The 19495-nt window shown below is 41.6% G+C and overlaps 1 protein-coding gene across 3 annotated transcripts in view; it reads left to right on the top strand.

Annotated features, from left to right (window-relative positions):
- The window catches only part of PRDM15 (PR/SET domain 15), a 59539-nt gene extending 49600 nt beyond the window's left edge, over positions 1-9939 (top strand). For 2 of the 3 annotated variants that reach the window (XM_019528980.1, XM_019528979.1), the window contains exons 19-25: positions 892-1011; positions 1712-1843; positions 2313-2396; positions 2573-2748; positions 5216-5296; positions 6216-6428; positions 6878-9939. In XM_019528980.1, the coding sequence (XP_019384525.1) occupies positions 892-1011; positions 1712-1843; positions 2313-2396; positions 2573-2748; positions 5216-5296; positions 6216-6428; positions 6878-7354 (1283 nt within the window). In that variant the 3' untranslated portion in view covers positions 7355-9939. The remainder of the gene's footprint in view (positions 1-891; positions 1012-1711; positions 1844-2312; positions 2397-2572; positions 2749-5215; positions 5297-6215; positions 6429-6877) is intronic. The other variant, XM_019528981.1, reaches the window with a different exon arrangement.
- The last annotated feature ends 9556 nt before the right edge of the window (positions 9940-19495 follow it).

Genomic DNA, 19495 nt, shown 5'->3' with positions numbered 1-19495 from the left:
TGCCAGGGGTCCTGCAATGACCTCGGCCAATTCCTTTAGGACTCTAGGGTGGAGATCACCTGGGCCGGCTGACTTGAATACGTCCAGCCCCTCCAGAAGCTCCCTAACTAGTTCCTTGCTAACCTTTGGCCCAGGTGCACCTCCCCTAGGGCCCGAGTGGGGCGGCTGTTCTGGTCCCTACTTAGAAAGACAGAGGCAAAGAAATCGTTAAACATGTTAGCTTTGTCGTCTGGCATGATGACCAAATTTCCCAACGTGTCCTGCAAGGGCCCCACGTTACCTGGGACCTTCTTTTTGCCCCCTATGTATTTACAAGTGCTTGAAATCATTGCCCAGCATCATTAGAGCTGTCATCTCCACAGGGAGACAATATGGCAGAGTAACACCTTCAGTACCCCTGAGGGAGACAGTAAAAGGCATCCATCAAAAATGCATTGTCTAACCTGCCTTTTTTAACTTTGAGGAGGTAGGACCTGCTGCTGCTGCAGGGGCATAGTGGAAGGGTATTTTCCGGATAGGAGGCTGGTGCCCATCAGTTCACATCCTCTTGTAAGTAATCTGAAGATGGATGTGTGGGCAGCATGACATGAGCTCTTCTATACTTAAAAAAAAAATCTCAGCATTACTGATGAAAAAGCATTACTTACAATTTATTGTCAGAGCCTGCTCTAAGGTTAACTTGTATATTTTGGCCTCATTCTTGCTTTGGAGCTCATAAAAACCTCTCTCATAATAAATTTTGGGACACAGAATATATACAAAAAGCTGTTCAGTAGTTGGGTTATTCCACAGTGAGTCTGTTGCCAGAGATTTGTCACCTTTTAGGAATACACATATTTTCCACCAGGGATCTTGTTTTATATTAATGGGTTGGTTTTTTTTTTATTTAAGGTGTAAAAAGCCATGCCTGTGAGCAGTGTGGTAAATCATTTGCCAGAAAGGACATGTTAAAAGAGCATATGAGAGTCCATGATAACATCCGAGAATACTTGTGTGCAGAATGTGGTAAAGGTATAGCCATTTCCTTGTTTTCCATTTCTCTGAGACTTCATGCATGTCCTTTTGTCATAATAAAAAATACACCAACACTGAATGCTGAGATAGGAGATACTCACGGTGAAAGGAGTCCTGCACTTTGAACACTTTGCTCACGATCAAGGGGCACATAAGCTCTCCCTTTATTTTATATTCCTCAGTTCCTTGGTCTTCAGTCTGATTTTTAAAGATTTGTATCTGTCATTCTGCTATTTGAGGAGTGTTTGTCCCCATCCCACTTTCAGCTCAAGAAAGAGCCAAAAAGATCACAGCTTAACTGTTACATTCTAGGGTGATTTTTCAGTGTTAGCAACTAGAATAAGTACACTTATTAAAATTAAAAAGCATAATTATTGCTATAATTATTAAATTGGAATACATGTACATTACTTTATAACTTGACCAAATTTGAATATCTGTTCAAATGATTTTCATTTGTTTTGTGGAGAATTTGAAACAAAATCACCCATAAAAGTGTACCTCTAGCTAAATTATTAAAAACAACCATTTGGTGATGCAGTCTACCGGAAACCAAATGGCGACCATTTCCTTGTAACATGCTTGTCCTGAATTGTCTTGCTGCCCATTGGAGGAGGGATACATGTGGAGAATGTGGCCTTATTTTTGTATCAGGCCTTTAGCAAGATCTCTCTCTCTCTGTCTCTGTCTCTCAAAGGAATGAAGACAAAACATGCTCTACGTCATCACATGAAGCTCCACAAGGGGATTAAAGAATACGAATGCAAGGAATGCCATCGGAAATTTGCACAGAAAGTCAATATGCTGAAGCACTACAAAAGGCACACAGGTGAGAGCTCCTCCAAGGACCCATTGTCCTGTGGAAGTTTTACTGAATTAGCTAAATGGGGCAGGGGGTGTTTAAAACTTTATTTGGACATTTCAGGAAGAATTATACTCAAAGCAGTGAGACCACAAAGAATACAGTTTAAAAGGAATATGGATATTAGGTTTCCAAAAGTAGGAACACCTTGGCTTCATGCTGTGTGATTTTCTTTTTTTAAATGGACCACTGACTATAGGCTAAGTGTTGGGTACTCTTTTTGTCTTGAATTAAGTTTTGAACTTTAATCTGCAAAGCTAAATCTTACTCGGGGCATTTGCTTCTTCACAGGTATTTCCTGTAGTGCTTTTGCAAACAGTGGCACAGCTGGGGAATAAAAATGACTAGTGAGAATGATTTGTTTTAGTAAAGATTCGCGCTTGTCCCAATACTTTTAATTGTTATTGTTCTGATTAAATATTCTCTGTCCATGCAGGGATCAAAGATTTCATGTGTGAGCTTTGTGGGAAAACGTTTAGCGAAAGAAACACAATGGAGACTCATAAACTGATTCATACAGGTAAATCCTCTCCAATAACAGTTTCAAAGACAACAATTTGGCAGATTTGGTATACTGGATTAACTTTTTCACTATGTTATTAAAGGAACTGACCTAGTTTCTGAAATACTGGAAATCAGCTTTACAGTATTCACTTTGAGAGCTAGATGCTAATGTTTTTTTTCATTTGCTGTCAGTAGGGAAACAGTGGACATGCTCAGTCTGCGATAAGAAATATGTCACTGATTACATGCTTCAGAAACACATCCAACTAACTCATGATAAGGTGGAAGCTCAGAGTTGTCAGCTTTGTGGGACGAAGGTTTCTACTAGAGCTTCAATGAGCCGGCACATGAGACGCAAACACCCAGAGGTGGGTAACATAGCATACAAATTATAGCTTATTATATATTTATTTGGCTACTTCGTTACTTCAGGTATGCCATACAGTTCATCTTTTTTCTGTTTTGGCAGCTCTGATTCTAATTTAGACTGTCCTTAATTTATACCAGGTGAGCTTAAAGCCCAGTCTGGGGGGCAGATCTGGCCCACCACGCCAGGTCATCCAGCCCTTGTGCTCCCCACTGGTCTGGAAATGTGGTGATGGGAGAGTGGTGGCACCACTCCTCTGCTGCCAAATTTCCAGATCTGTGGGCCCTGTGTGCTGGATCAGGCACCTGATCCCAGTGTGTGGGGCTGGGTGAGAGCAGGGCCAGGGTCCAATCCTGGCATGTGGGAGGCTAGAAGGGGGCAGTGCTGAGACACAGGGCCCTAGCCCAGTCTGAAGGTCCAGGAGAGAACAATGCCAGGCTTCTGGGGCTTGATCCCAGCATGCAGAGACAGTGCTGGGCCCTACGGCCTGATCTTGGCATGCCAGGCTCAATATGGCCTGCAGACCAATGCATGTCACTCATCTGGCACATGGGGCCAAAAGCTTGAGCACCACTGATCTACACCAATATGTCCCTTGGTTCTGTTGTTTGACTATTTTTATACTTATCATTTTCTGCTGAATTCTAAGAACTAAAGAATTCCTTCTTTCCTAGTTTTAAAACTATTTCTACTAAATCTTAAATCCATATTTATTGGAGACGGAGAGTGTTCATTCACTGGTGTCCAGAGTAGATATTTTTATTCTGTTCATGGCATCCTGTAACAGGTAGCCCTTCCCAGTGCCATCTTCTCTGTTAATCTGTGCCTTACATGGGGCTTCCCTGTAGTCTTCTTTGGAGTTCTTATGTCCCGCGCTCTACTCACCTGCCACATCTTGATGGAAATTCTTGTTGATGTTCTTGCGGGCAGGAGACTGTCTATTGTATTTTGTATGTTGGGGTCTTCCACCTACACAGGCCTGACCCCTGTCTTTCTCTAGCCAGGCCTCCCTGTCTAAAACCCACCAAACAGAGTTAGACTCTGAGGCTCTAGCCTTTTCCGGAGTTGGGCCTTGTTACAATTTGGCCCCCTGGTCCTCCTCAGGCTCTCCGCAGCCCTGTCTCGCTCTGTGCCTTCAATGGTGCTCGGGCTCTCTACAGCCCTGCAAAGTGCTGCGCCCTCTCTGGCACCAGGGTCCTTGTGCTGCCATGGGTCCCCTATGAGGCCTCCTCCATCCCCTAACAGCCTCACCCAAGCCACCAGCCTTATTCAATAATCAAAAAAAGGAAAAAATAACAACTGCCACCAACCAATATGATCAAGCAAAGCAGCAGATCAGCTTACATTCACAGGGTTCGTGCTTCAACTCCCTACCATCGGCTACAGTCGTTGCTGTGGTACAGCTGCTGTCTCCCCGCAGCTTCCATAGTTCCCGCCTTTGGACCGCTCACCCAGCTTCTCTGTGGAGCTCTCAGAGGCACTCCTTCCCCTTCAGCTGCTGTCCCCCTTACTGCCACTCTGCCCAGCGTTTTTATAGTCCTGCCCCCTCCAGTCAGCTGGCCAGGTTTGACATTTAACCCTTTCCTCACCAGCACTCCATGCCCAGAAAATTTGAGCCTTAAAGGGGCGTACTTGCTTTCTGGTGACAGGGCTAGGGTTCCCTGTTATACATCCCTTTTATGTATTTGTTGACAGCCATCAAGTTTGCCTTCAGAACTTCTTCAGTCTATATTAAAAATTGGCCTGCTTCCTTAACCTTTCTGTTATTGGTCACATTTACAAATAGCCTGTCACTGTTATGGCTTTGCCTCAAACTCCTAACTCTTCTCTAGGCTGAGAAACTAAATAAATGGTACAACATTTTAATCTTTTGCATTAAAAACACAGCTGAGTAATAAAGTTCTTACAATATGGACAGCCAGTGGTTTCCATTCTTCAGTAAACAGATTTATAACTCCTGTTGTATACAGTGAACCACAACACACTTTAAGAGATTTATGGCTCAGGAACACTGTAATTTTTGTTGCTTCTTGAGGCCACAGGACAGGTAAACAGTATTTTGTTATCCCTAAAATTCATTAGTTTTAGTGAATTCTGATCTGTCTAGGGAGTGGGAAGAAAATGGTGTTATTGCTGCTCTTCTGCTTAAACTTAATTTCAAACTGTATAGTTGCTCTGGTCCTATGGCATGTTATGTTGATTTACATTATGCTTTCCCCAGAGAGCTTGATGCCAGTGATTTGATTAAAAAAAAAAGTTATGGCTTAATTGCTGAGCTTTTAACAAGAAAGGAAAGAATGCCACAAAATTATTAACGTTATGCATTAAATTCTTTATATCAGTAAACTGCACCAATTAACAAGTTCAGCTGTATTTTCTTGTCCTGTGACTTCTCATTAATGAAACACTGCCACTGTTTGTGTGCTTCTCTAGCTGTAACTTATTTGGTGTTCTCTGTTCATCGCTAGGTCCTTTCGGTTCGAATTGATGATTTAGAGCAGCTCCCAGAAACTACCACTATTGATGCCTCCTCTATTGGAATTGTTCAGGTAAACTAACCACAGCAGAATCCTGAATCTTCTGTAGCTCTGCAGCCTCATCTTTAACCAGTTTTTTCCCATTGATATTTAGGACTTACCATTGCTGCTTAAAAATTCCGAAATATGAATGTTCTCATCAGCACAGTGGTTTGGATTCAGGATCCGGTACACACTTTGGTTGTTTGGCATTTGCATTTGCTCACAGGCATAATTATAACAAGCTGGGAAAAACTTTTTTCCTAAAATTGGAGTAATAGGTTTGGAAGTCCAATTTTAAATGTTGTACATTATTCTAAGGGTAGTGTCTGGCATCTCTGACTAAGATTGGTCTGTGCTTTGTGTAGAGAGACTTGGGAGAAAAAAGATCAGGAAGGAAATCCAGGTGAAAATGGAGCAGAAGTAGGAACAGTTCACCAAGTGTTACTATTTATCAGTTATTCATTTCACTACATTTTGGTTGTGTGCATGGAGGATTAGAAACAAAGGACCTGCCATAAAAGCTTTACATCAGTGATAAGTGAACAGGGAGCCTGTGGAGATAAATATTATAGAATCCAGAAAATGGAGTGGCAAAGGAGAGAGCAAAAGAGGATACTCAGGGTGGGAGTGGACAAGAGTGAAAAACAAATGCAGAATGAATGTAAAAATCAGGGCAGGAAGAGAGAGAGCAATTCTAATATAAATCAAATCCCATGCCTAAAACAAAGGCAATAATAGGCTGTTTCGTGGGAGTAGTACTATATAACAGAGTTAATCCTAGGTTGTGAGACCATTCTTTCAAATCTGCCCTTTTTAATATATTGTTGTCTTCATCTGAGGGTAGACAGTAAACCTGCATTCGAGGATAGCCTCTCATTCAGATCTTTGCATAGCTAAACTGCTTGAGCAAGGGCTTTTTTGTCATGCTGAAAACTCTCTATTTCTGCAGCCAGAGCTAGCCCTGGAACAGGGAGAGTTACCAGAAGGTAAGCAGCATATGAAAGCTCCTAAACGTGGCCAGAAGCGAAAGCAAAAAGGAGGTGAAGAGGAGGAAACACAAGTGCCTGAGGACCCTGCCTTCAGTGAATACACAGAAAAAGAAGCAGAATTCACAGGGAATGTTGGAGATGAAACCAACTCAGCTGTACAAAGCATTCAGCAGGTGAGTTCCCCTGGAAAGTTTATAGACTGGAGACATGCTCCAAGCATCAGGGCTCCTGGAATCCTGACAGACTTGCGTGAGCCGAGCATTTAAAGATGATGGTAGGAAACTGCAATAAAAAGAAGAATAGAAAGTTCAGAAGAATGAGGAGTCTGTTTAATCCTGCCCTTTCCACTAAAATCCTCACCTTATTTCAGCCCGTCTGCTGCATGCCACCAATTTGTTGGAACTACAAACTTGAAATTAATTAAGGAAACCTTTTTGAATATTATATGTCTGTCTTTTTCATTGCCTTCTTCCATTTGTAGCAGCAGTCAGATCTCCCTCTATAGTTAGCAGTAAAACCATCAAAATGGGCAGCATTCACCCAGTCCTTCCTGTTGCTAGTTATTTTACAGATAGTCTGAAATCATAAGGGTTAGGTTTTATTTTCTGTTTTTCTTCCTTAGGTGGTGGTGACCCTTGGCGACCCAAACGTCACAGCCCCTTCCAGCTCTGTTGGGTTGACAAATATCACTGTCACTCCCATTACCACAGCAGCTGGAACCCAATTTACGAACCTTCAGCCAGTGGCTGTTGGCCACCTGACTGCACCTGAACGACAGTTACAGCTTGACAATTCAATTCTTACTGTGACATTTGATACTGTCAGTGGTTCTGCCATGCTTCACAATCGCCAGAACGATATTCAGATCCAGCCACAGACAGAGGCAGCCAATCCTCAGTCTGTGGCCCATTTTATAAACCTGACCACCTTGGTGAACTCCATTGCTCCTCTAGGGAACCAGATAACAGAGCAGCATCCCTTGACATGGAGGGCAGTACCTCAGTCTGATGTCCTGCAGCCCCAGTCACAGCAAACACAACAGCAGTCAGGACAACAGCAAGTTCAAACCGAGCAGCAGCAACAGATGTACAGCTACTAATTTATACTTGGAAAACGCTTTGAAATGAATAGGACTGGGAGAGTGAGCAAAATCTCTGGGGAACTTTTAACAGAATTGTTCTGTGGAGACCAAATAGAAGTGGGGAAATGTTTATACAATGAAATGTAAACTAAGATTGGCAGAGCACCCTTGCAGCGATTGAGTCCTGAGGTCCCTGCACATTCTCTAAACATTGCAGTGAGTCTTGCCCTAAATTCTGCACTCCATTGTGATGGTATGTTTAATGTAGTAATGCTTCTGGATTCAGCAGGAGCATCACAATGGACCTGACACAAAAATGTGGAGAAATCACAAATGGTTAACGTGACTCTAAAGCTTACAACACCCCTTCAGCCATAAAACATACATTTCTTTCCAGTCTGGAGGGTATGGAGATGATATTGACAGTGTGCTGGGATTCACTGGTAGTCACCTTGTAGAGACTGTAATGTTAAGACACGAATAAGCAAAGTGATAATTGTCTTGTTTTATTCTTCTTTTAATCATGTATCTACCAGAGCATTTGATAAAGTAGGTGGGGTTTGGGGCTGGGTGGGGGGAAGGTATGATGTGGAAGAAAATGTACCTTAATTTCACAAACTATTTCCATTCTGGTGATGGAAAATCCTTGGCCTTTAACAACAGTGTCAGTGTTACTTGAATCAAATAGCCAATCAAATGTTAAGGAGACTTTTACAGTCTTCTAGTAAAGATAAAAGCAAACCAGTGATGAACTGAAACCATGTTGTGGTGAAATTTTATGTAATTTTTTTTCAAAGCTGCTTTAATATGGCTTTTAGCTAGGGGCCTTGTTATACATTATGCTGTGAGCCGCACAAATATTGACTGGTGTTAGTGCTAGCTTGGAGTTTGGAGCAATCATATCCTTAGTCTAGAAATCATCTCTGATTGTCCCCCACCTGCGCAGCTTTGACTTGCAAGTAGAGGCAGGGATAGGACTAGGAGCTGTAGCTGTGAGTTACTATTAGGGGGCTAGTGAGCCAGGACAGGCTTCTATCCCTGCTGTACCAGCAGGAGTGTGAGAGATCCTGGGATAGTGGAGGATTTCGGCTTGGGCGGCACATCTATGGGAACTGCCATACCATAATGGAACAGGAGCTGGGTAGTACAGATCAGAGATAGTCGTGCCCTGCAGCGGCTTAACTTTGAGCCACATAACTGCTTAAAGCCACTTAAGGTGTCAATGTATGCAGGGGTTAAGCGCTCTAGGAGCTGCCCAAAATTACTATGTAACAAGGCCCTAACAGGCTTGAAAAAGAAGTGATCAGTCCCCTTTGATCAAGTTCAAGATGTGAATTTACCAATTAGTCTTTCATTGTGTAATAAACATTTGAGAGAGTAATTTTTACATATAAATATATATGCGTGTGTGTATGTATGTGTGTGTGTGTATGTATGTGTATATATATGTATGTATATATGTGTGTGTGTGTGTGTGTGTGTGTGTGTATGTGTGTATATATATTTAGCCTTTGTACTTTCATGTGTGTTCCTGGTGAATGTTTGTAATAAGGACCCTGCTATGATTTTGGTCCTTTTTTGTTTTGTTTTGTTTTGTTTTCTCCCTTTGTTCTTCTGAAACGCAGAATTGGTGTGTGAAGTCTGCTTGTAAAACTTCCAGAACCCATCATCACCACACACTGATTATGTGTGGACACAAAAAAGTCAAAGTGCAATGTCTGGCATATTTGATACTCTGCCACAAGGAGGCAGCTTGAGCCTGTGGATAATTAGACAAGCCCTGCCTGGCTATAGGGGGAAATTAAGGATTACTTCAGCCATTTATCATAGCTGATACTGCCTGGTAAATATTCACTACCTGGTAAATTGTAACTTTTGCATTTCCTTATGCTGCTGAGCAGTCTGGATTGTTGTATGTCAAGATGAAGATCATCTCCCATATAAAGAAAGCAGCATTATTGTTTTCAAAGAGCAGTGAATACTAAAAGTTGCTCTTTGTCACTGAAATCACAAAAGTTACGTTGTATCTTCCAAGCCATCAGTGAATGAAGAACAGGTTCCTTTACGCTGATTGCTACAGACAGAGGCACTCCAATATGATAAGACAGACAATAAGGCAGTTGATCAATGCAAATAGACTGGTGTTAATGAAAGGCTCATCTGTGCCTAATATCTTAATTAAAATGTTCAGTTCATAAACAAAAAATGATTAGGAATGAGTCAAAATTAAAAGCATGTATCAACAGGACCCATTTAACCCCAGGCAAATGTATTATAACTCCCAAAGAATAACTCTACAAAAGCAAACACCTCAAAATACGAATGTCTAGAAACAAACAGTAAAGGGATGCAGTCACTTCACTCATAATTACTTGGTCCTTATGCTGTCCAGGGGCCTTAACCAGGACTGGGGCGTTAATCTGCTTGGCATACCATGGTAAAAACATACCACGAAGATGGTTGTACCTCTAGAACCAACCAAATAAAAGTCATACCATGTATTCTTCCTTCAATAATTATCACTCTTGACAAATTCCATCTCTTTGTTCAACCTAAACTATGCACCCTTGCTGTGTTCTGAAATAAAAACAAAAGATTCTGTATATATAGAAGAAATACTCTATTTAATTGGAAGTAAAGATTTCAACTAACCATGTCCAAGGGTAAGTTAACGTATGTCAGAACTCTTAAATTTTCTGCTGGTGTGTGTTGGTGATTGGAACGATTTATTTTTTTCTCTGAAACATGGGCAGAAGGCACGTTAACAAGAGGAAGCATGGGATTATGGAATGAGTTAATATCAGGCGTCTTAATGTGCGAGACCTTGTTAGCCATTACAACTATCTGCAATGGTTGTTACCATTGCACAGCTTTAAAAAACAAAAAGAAAAGGCAATAATGTTATACATGGTAGAGCTTTAACAGCTTTAACATAGCAAAGGTAGGTTTTAATTTGTGTCTCATTCTAAGTTTGTACAAATTCTAGCAGACTGGGGACATGGGTACTTTTGCATCATAAATAATCATGACTTCAGTAGGCTTTTTGCTACCGGATTTTTATATTTTGAAGGTTTTTTGAGGTAATTATTTTGCAGAAATTAACAGGCTCACAGTGGAACTCTGTATTTGTCATTTGAAGATGATGCTTGTTTTTCTGTTTTAGTAAGCACCAAAAGCTGAAGTAGGGTGGATGAACGATATTTGTAGGATTGGAGATCTCTACAGAGATTTGGAAGACCAACAAAACAGTGCTCCTTTCCTACAGAGGTTTCATTGTATGTGCCTAGGACATGCAGGCCACATAAAGATGGTCACAGTGGAAAAGAAGAAAAGGCATTTATTCATGTGGAAAACTTACCCTGCCTCACCATCCTTCATCTGCTGCTCTCTCCCAAAATCCACTCTGCGCATCTGTGAACACTCTCATGGGATTCCTTGCCTTCTTTCCATGCACTTCCCCAAAGTACATGCATCTCTCTCTGTTCGCTCCTCTGACAATGGGAAGCATGGCTTCATGGTGCCCTTCTGTCTCTGGTCCCTGTCTCTCCATGTCCACTCCTAGATCCCTTTCCTTTTTGCTTTTTACCATTCTCCTATCCTGAAGAGACCTCCCCTTTCAGAATCAGCCTAGTGAGGGATGTTTGGCTGTATTTCTACACTTTCATTTTAACTGTGCTCTTTGTTCTGTGCCAAAATGGTATTAAAAGGTGCTTCTTGCAGCAAGGTCAATAAAATGAGATTAATGTAGAGGCTGCCTCAGGGTGTCCTAAGCCAAAAATGAGCCAAAAATAGTTAATGATTCATACTTGCATGGAAATGCTGTGTGCTTTGTAATGTTGCATGTAAAATTTGAAGGAAATCACTTAAATTGAGGAACTTTTAGTAGACAGTGTTGAAAACTGCTTATAAGTAGGGGAAGAGCTTTTGCCTTTGCAACAGAGTGACTACAGCTGCTTCATATGGCACCACTTAAAACATTCATAATGTGATAGATCACATTAGGAATATGTTTTAACAGACACAATAATGTGATGACTGTTTAATACAAGAGGTCAAACAGTAGTAGTGACCCAGCAAGGAAATCTTTCGTTTTAATTCTCTCTCAAAACCTTGAACCTTCTGATTCTTCCCCTTCCTAAATTCTACCACCAAGTTATCAAGTATCCATCTGTCTTTAGGCTAGAGATAAACTAGCAGGACGGGCACTTCAGGCCAGTTACCTAGACCAATGTTGCACAACCTTTCTGGTGTATGGACTGGTCCTGTGTATTGGGTCTGGTCACAGACAGGCCCCATGTGGTGACCAGTGGATGCATGCAAGGCTGTTATCCAGCCTGTGAGGCACCTTGTGGGTCAACGAATTTAGCAACAGAGAGTGATGTGCAGCGGTGCCGTGGGGCTCCCAGAAATGTGGCAGTTAATACTTCCACTTCTCCCCTGCTGCCTAATTTCCGGATCTACGGGGAGCACATGGACCAGATGACACCCCTCCACTGGCCAGATCCAGCCCATGGGCTGTGCTTTGAGCACTACTGATGTAGACTGATCAGCAATTTTCAACTATGATTATTTAAAATAGTTGGGGGCAACCTTTTTGGAAGGCAGGCCACAAATTAGCCCTGCACTTTCCCAAAGTACTGCTTCGATTGATCCCTTTCTCCTACCCAATCTGCTCTCTGCTCCCTGCCCTGTATTTTGTTACCCAGCTTGCTGCTCTGCTTTCTTCTCCTTTGCTTTACCTGTCGCAGGTTAGGGTCTTAGGTCTGTATTGTGTCAGGGATGATAGTAGTCTTATGTAGAGTTTAAGTTATGGTTTGTATGGGGATGATCCTGCCTTGTGCAGGGTGGGGCTGGACTGGAATGATGACCTTTCCAGCCCTACTGCTCTATGATTCCTGTCCTATGCTCCTTGCTTGATCTGCTGCTCTGCTTTCTGCTCCCTTCCATATCTGCCACTGTGCTGCTGCCTGTCCTCTCCCCAGTCTGGTGGATCTTGAGCAGGTACAAAGAGGTGATCCTCCCCCTCTATGCGGCACTGGTCAGGCCGCAGCTGGAGTACTGCATCCAGTTCTGGGCGCCACACTTCAAGAGGGATGTGGACAACATGGAGAGGGTCCAGAGGAGGGCCACTCGCATGATCAGGGGACAACAGGGCAGGCCCTATGCGGAGAGGCTACGGGACCTGAATCTGTTCCCTCCAAAAGAGAAGGCTGAGGGGGGATCTAGTGGCTTGTTATAAACTAGTCAGGGGGGACCAGCAGGCATTGGGGGAGTCACTGTTCCCCTGAGCACTGCCAGGAGTGACCAGGAATAACGGTCACAAGCTGGCAGAGGGTAGATTTAGGTTAGATATCAGGAAGCGCTACTTCACGGTCAGGGCGGCTAGGATCTGGAACCAGCTTCCAAGAGAAGTGGTGCAGGCTTCTACCCTGGGGGTGTTTAAGAGGAGGTTAGATGCACACCTTGCTGGGGTCGTTTGACCCCGGTATTCTTTCCTGCCATGGTGGGGGGTCGGACTAGATGATCTGCTCAGGTCCCTTCCGACCCTAGAAACTATGTCACACACAGAGGTTACCCACACCACCTGTGGCACACATGGCTACCCCATTCTTTAATACATGTGCCTATAAACGTGCTCCAGACAAATGAGCTTTAGTTTAAAGCATCCCTGCAGCCATTTTAAAACATGGAATGCTAAAAACACTTAATGCTGCAGCATTTTAATGAGAGCAGCTGTTCAGGAGCCACTCTTAATTACAACACTCTTCCCCGCCCAGTATGTATATAGACTCCCATAATGAATGGTTCATTGTCAATTGTTCTATTGTAGTTGTATCATAAGGAATGTTTTTGTTTAGTCCTTCGATAGCCCTTCTCCCACCCTACAGTATTTAAAGGGCACTTTGCAGCAAGATGGCATAAATGTGGAACTCCTCAATCAGGATATTTTGAATAGAATAAAAGTCGAAACACTTTAGGAAGTTTGCATGTATGGGGATGAGGAGGATCTTTTTCTGCCAGAATGAATATAAGCTAAATTTTTAGACCATCACAACTTTAAAAGTGACTCTGGCATTCTTTAGTGCAGGCGTCACTGGTCTTAGTTTTACTGAACTTCCTAGGAAAAAACTGGATCCTAGGCAAGGAGCAACATGCAATCTTGTGAAACAATCTATCTTTCTGAAGAAGCTGGGGTAGGTAGTTTTCAGATTGAGCCCAACTTAGAGAGCTAGCAATAGCTTCCTAGTCATTTTCCTTTGTCTTTGCCCTGCAGTTGGGATAAGGGGGGATTCCTCCCTGATTGGTCTGACTTTTAACTTTTGTCAATTTTTTTTCTTTGTTAATTTGAACCACCAGAAGCATCTGTTTATATGAGCAATTTCTGCTTTGCCTATGCTTATCTTTGCATAGGAGAGCTTCTTGAAACCAACATTTTTAGACAAAAGAAGTAAGTTCTCATTCAAATGCCAAAATTATACTGCACTTCTTTCAACTATTGAGGGATGTACAATGCAGCCGAGATCTGTTTCAGCTATGTTGTGTTTGCCAGTTCATTACTAGCTTTTAGATTATTTACTGTAGTTATGACATTTTCCCAATAATGATTTGTGGATTTGTGTATCAGTTCATTAGCAGCAAACCTAGAATTATTTTAACCCAACATAATAGCAATGCTGTTCCTTGCAGGCTTCTTGACAAATCTTTTATCTATTTGAAAGCTATTTAGGGTACCTGGATTCTGAAGCAAAGGAGTAGCTAGATGTAAACTGCCTTTCTAAGGGCGATGTAATTCTTTTTTGGTTTTGAATGCATCATAGGATTTTGTATTCAAGTAGCACAGAAATTGTGTTAAGGATAGAAAAATTATTTAATCAACAAAATACAGTTGTGCAGGGTACAGCCAGAAAATATATTGCACAAAATTCAGGGTATAATTTGAAAAAAAAATTTATTGCAATATCACTTGTAAAGAAGCTGGAAGAGCAGGAGGCTAATTCCTCCTAGGTGATGGTCTGTGATTTCTCAGGAAGATATAATGTATCAAGTGCCATTACTGTCTAATATTAAATATTTTGTGCCCGCTCCATATGGAAAGTGTATATTTTATGCAGAAACCTACATACAACTTCTTCAGTTGTCTAAACAATCAAGTTTCTGGACGTTTTACTATTCCAGAAATTATTTGGAGTTAACACTTGGGTAAATTCATTTTCAGAGACTTGATTTCCTGTTTTTAATATACCAAATAGGAGGGAGGCGGGGTGGGAGGGGGTGTTTAAAGATGCCTGAATTTTCCATCCTGAAAACTATTAGAGTTGAAAAAAGCAAAACAAACCCACCAAATGTCAGTGCCAACCACTGCATTGCATTGCACTGCACTGCAATACAATGGTTGCATTTACATGTGCACTTTACTGCGGAGTTGAATAATTAGCTCCACAGTAAAGCATCACAGTCTATACACATACAGTGGTATTGGAGCACAGTAAACTAATTAATTCCACTGTAGGATAGTACTGTCGGGAACAGTATCCAACAGCAGAGTAAATAATTGCAGTCAAACACTTGTGTAGGCAGGGACCACAGGCAAAAATTATGCCCAGTTAGCCATGGCAGGCAGGGGGTCAGACCCCTGCCTGCTGCCTAGCCACAGCTCTGCACGTTGGGCACTCTCACGCCCCAGTCAGCCTTCCACTGCCCCATGCCACTACCTGGGGCCTGGGGCTGACCTCCCAAGCCTGCTGCCAGTCCAGGTCTGCCCTGCTCTGACTCAAAAGTGCTGCTGTCCCAGGCACATGTATAAATGCTGCACTGGGAGCAGTGTACTCTGGTTCAAAGTGCTCCAGAGTTTATTGTATTGCATTAAGCCCATGTGTAGATACACCCAATATAGATTCTATGAAGTGCAGTTTAGAAGCAGTAATATTGCTATATTTACCTTTAGTGACTTTTTTCTTTCTTTTCAATAGTAAAATTTCCTTTTCTGTGCAGCTATGAAAAATTTCAATGTACAGTTTCTCACTGAGATTTTAGCATTTATCTTATGTTTATATAGCATTGGTGAGATCACTGCACTTATTCTAACAGACTAATAATTTGCTGCATCCCATCTCTGTAGTTGCTCACTGCATTGGCTGAATCTGCGTGAAAGAAAAAGGAAATGTAGCAAAGGTGGAAAAAGCAGTCAGTGAGGTCCTACTTTAACTGTGTTTTATTGTTGCATGGAAAGAGACTACCCAACCAAATGACTTGCACCTGACCATTCAATTAAGTTAGCTACTCAGGGCTTGTATGGAGTCCCTTGTGGTTCAGTGGTAGAATCCTTGCCTGCCGTGCAGGAGACCCAAGTTAGATTCTCAGACACTTCTACAACTACAGCCCTGGAGGCTCCAAATGCCTGGACTCGGTCTGGCCTTTGGAGTCTGTCTCAGTGGCCTAAAGCGGGGTTGGAAAGTCTGGGCAGCCTCCACTCCATACTTCTGCCTAGGCATACACATTGAAGGTCTGGGTGACCTTTCACATATACACCATGTTCCAGAGAGATTGATGGTTGCCATCTCTTTGGGCTTGTCAGCATAAAGTACACCACAGGAAACTTCCACCATAGATGTGATGTACTGGTGCAAAACATCGTGTTAACTTGCTGCAAATATTGTTCTCTGTCTACATTGCAAGGGCTGCATAAGCTTCGCTAGTGTGATGTGGTTTAATGACTACCATTTTCCTAATCTAGGCAAGCCATGTTGGGGTTGTGTGTACATAACAAAAGATTGCTTTTGTTAACTCTTGGGACTAGGCTTAGAAACTACGCTACCCATTACCTTTAAAATATGCAAGGAAATAGGGTTTGTGTGAGTCATAATATCAGATATTTTAAATTATAGAATCACAGGGTTAGAAGGAACTTAGTCATCTATTCCTTAAGGGAAGGATCCACTCTTCCTAAAATATCTTGGCCAAATGCCTATCCTGCCGAGGAGATTATACACCATGTTTAGGCAGCTTGGTCCTACTGGGCATTTATACATGTGCTCAGGAAGCAGGGGCACTTTAATTAGAGTGGCTCTCAGAACCGCTATAATTAAAGCACCCCCCACCTTCTGGAGCACATCTATAAATGCCCAGAAGTTTAACAGAGTCTGCTCCAATGGGTTTTAGTTACAACACATTGGAGCAGCCTCTGCATTTATATAGGCAACCACTGTTCCTGTAGTTAAGAATTTTTTTCTGACAATCTAATCTGCATTGCGGTAGGTTGTTTTATTGGGGAAACTACAGATCACTTTGAATATGAAAATGTGGGTCAGGTACAAACATTATGCTTTTACCGATGTAAGCTATCAGAAACTGGTATATACCTGTAACAGAACAGAAATTTGCCACACAAGACCAGTCTATATGCATAACAGAACAGAAGTTCATCATGTGTAGACTGGTTTAAACATCGTAGAACACAGTGCACGATTTATCCTCCACCCCAACTAACCAAAGGGCAAATACGTTCTGTTTGCTACTTGTCTAAACAACACTGTTCACAGAAAACAGTGGAACTTAGATCAATTGAACTTTGGACTTTTTGAATGTCTGTACCTAGCCATAGTATCTTAAACAGGTGACTTACTCTTCATATTTAAATTTAGCATTTGAAAAAGTGGTTTAATTTTTAAAGTCAGGTACTGCATGGATTTTTCATTGTTTTTTCCTTTTATATGTGAATACAGACCTTGTTATAGTGAATGGTATCTTTGCTGACCTTTTTCTGACGATGGAGTAAAAATATGTTTGGACACAGAAAGTGCAAACACCAATGATACTTTTCAGCAGGGTACATGCTAATGGGGGGTACTTTAAAGAAAATACAGACACAATTAAGTCCTCAGAAGAAGCACTCATACATTTTGAGAGAGAACCTGTTAGCAAGTATTGATGAATTCAATACTTTTTTTTTTTTTAAAAAGGAGGCATACAGTCAGTAACTTAACTGTGAATACCAGGATGCAATTATATTGGTATGGAAATGCTTAAAACTAGTATGTCTCATGCCCAAATGAAGACACATAAGGTGGATGCTGCTTCTATAACTTGTACATTTTTGCAAATGTTATTACTTTATCCAGAAACTGCTGTTATAGATTTGGTGCCAGTGTTTCTTGTTTTAATAAAAATAACCTAAAGATAACAAGAGGTAAATCAACAAAATGATACATTACTGGCATAAGCAACGGTTAGGGCCTGTCACAGGACAGCACACCTTTCTGTTGGGCTGTCATAGTAATATTGGCTTGACAATACCATGTCTTAGGCAGATTATCATTTTTCAAACACACTTTCCTGGAAAAGCTATTGCTCTGCTACCAGGAAGGGGTGATACTTTTATTATATGCTTAGTTCAGCATATGCAATTATATTGATAAAAAGTTTCTGTGTGAATATGTGTAGTTATATAGAGACCAGTTTTGAGGTGTTAAAGTGATAAAGGAATGAAGCAGATCTGCATATAATAATTTTCTGGGAGAGATCATAGAACAACTTGCTCCAGAGCTGTTAAATGTTTTATTTTTGTGAACAGTCTAAAAAAAACACAAGGAGGAGGGTATTTGTTTTTCCTCCTTTAACTCCACACCTAAAGATTTAGGACCAACCCTATTTTGACCTGGCAAAGGAATGAACGCCTGTCTGACTGATACCAAAGGACTGCTTGTGTCTGAGGGCCTAGTTTGTCCAGTAGTATAAAAAGTTAATTTTCAGAGTAAATAAAACTATGTGAGGTGGTTTATGTTAACAGATTTATTTTGTTTTAGTGCTGTGTGTGGGAAAAGTCAAACTTTAGCCAATTTTTGCCCTAATCCAGCAGGCCTTATTCAGGCAAGAACAGAAGCTGTCTGTGGAGAGGATGGTGGAATCAATAATAAATATGAGTCCCTTTGAATGCATGCAAGTTAAAATTACTTAACTGGTATAATCACAGGGAGGAATGAGGAACTTGCCCTGAGGGCAAATGCATCTTACCTTCATTTACTTTCCTTAATTTTTGTTCACTGTTTTCTCCCATGGAAGACATGCAGAACTCAACACACACCAATTTTTCCCCCTCAAGCCAGAATTTGTGTGGTTGTTTACATGGGAAAAATGGTTTAAACAGGTGCACATCTTCAGTTACAAAGGTATATATAATGGACTCCAGGGAGAAAAATCTCATCCAATCATACAGTACTCATTGTTAGTGTGGTTGAGGAATCCAGTCATTCCTAAAAACATTTCTGGTTGGCAAATGGACAGCTATTATTCTCTTTCCAAAACATATGTATTACCTCCTCCTTTAACACTCCCTTTTTTTTCAGTGGGCCAAATCAGAAAAGCACATGAGTTGTAAGTGCAAGTATTTTATAAAAATCAACCATGATCTAACTATTAATCTGAACTGAACACAGAATAGCTGTGTCCAACCAATGTTTGTAACATCCTAGGAATTCCAGTCATGTTTGATAATTGTACATTCTGCCTTGCTGTGTACCTAACCATCACCATGTACTTGCCACATTACTGCAAACAGACACAGATCTCTCAAAAACTTACACACCTCCTGAACTTTAAGACACACACAAAGTGTTGAAAGGCCTGGTCTGAAAGATTGTTGCCATGTAAAATTAGTTGGAACTAGCATAAGACTACCACAAAAGCTGCATTTTCATTGCCACCATTGAGCATAACATGAGTATAAATAGAAGATTACCAAGCACGGGACATGCCCCAAGGAAGAAATGTCAAATAACTTAGATTGGAAGAAAGTAGACATGAAAAAAGAAAGGGAGGGCTGCAAGTGTCCATCTTTTTTTGGTTGATTGGTTGGTTGGTTGGTTGTCTTCATTTATTCCAGTGTCAGGAAAGGGAAGAGTCTGGACTCCAAAAAGGTTAGGATCCTTACTTACAGTTTCATACTTAATTTCAGAGTTGGTAGGATCAGAAGGGACCTGAGCAGATCATCGAGTCTGACCCCCTGCCATGGCAGCAAAGAGTACTGGGGTCAAACGACCCCAGCAAGGTGATTGTCTAGCCTTGTCTTAAAGACCCCCAGGGTAGGAGCCAGCACCACTTCACTTGGAAGTTGGTTCCAGATCCTAGCCGCCCTGACCGTGATGTAGCGCCTCCTGATATCTA

Source organism: Crocodylus porosus, unplaced genomic scaffold (assembly GCF_001723895.1).
Source record: "Crocodylus porosus isolate Cpor-Errol unplaced genomic scaffold, CroPor_comp1, whole genome shotgun sequence".
In the NCBI taxonomy this organism is placed as follows: Eukaryota; Metazoa; Chordata; order Crocodylia; family Crocodylidae; genus Crocodylus; species Crocodylus porosus.
The sequence above is the reverse complement of the archived record's forward strand: the minus strand, read 5'-3'. Positions and strand labels throughout refer to the sequence as shown.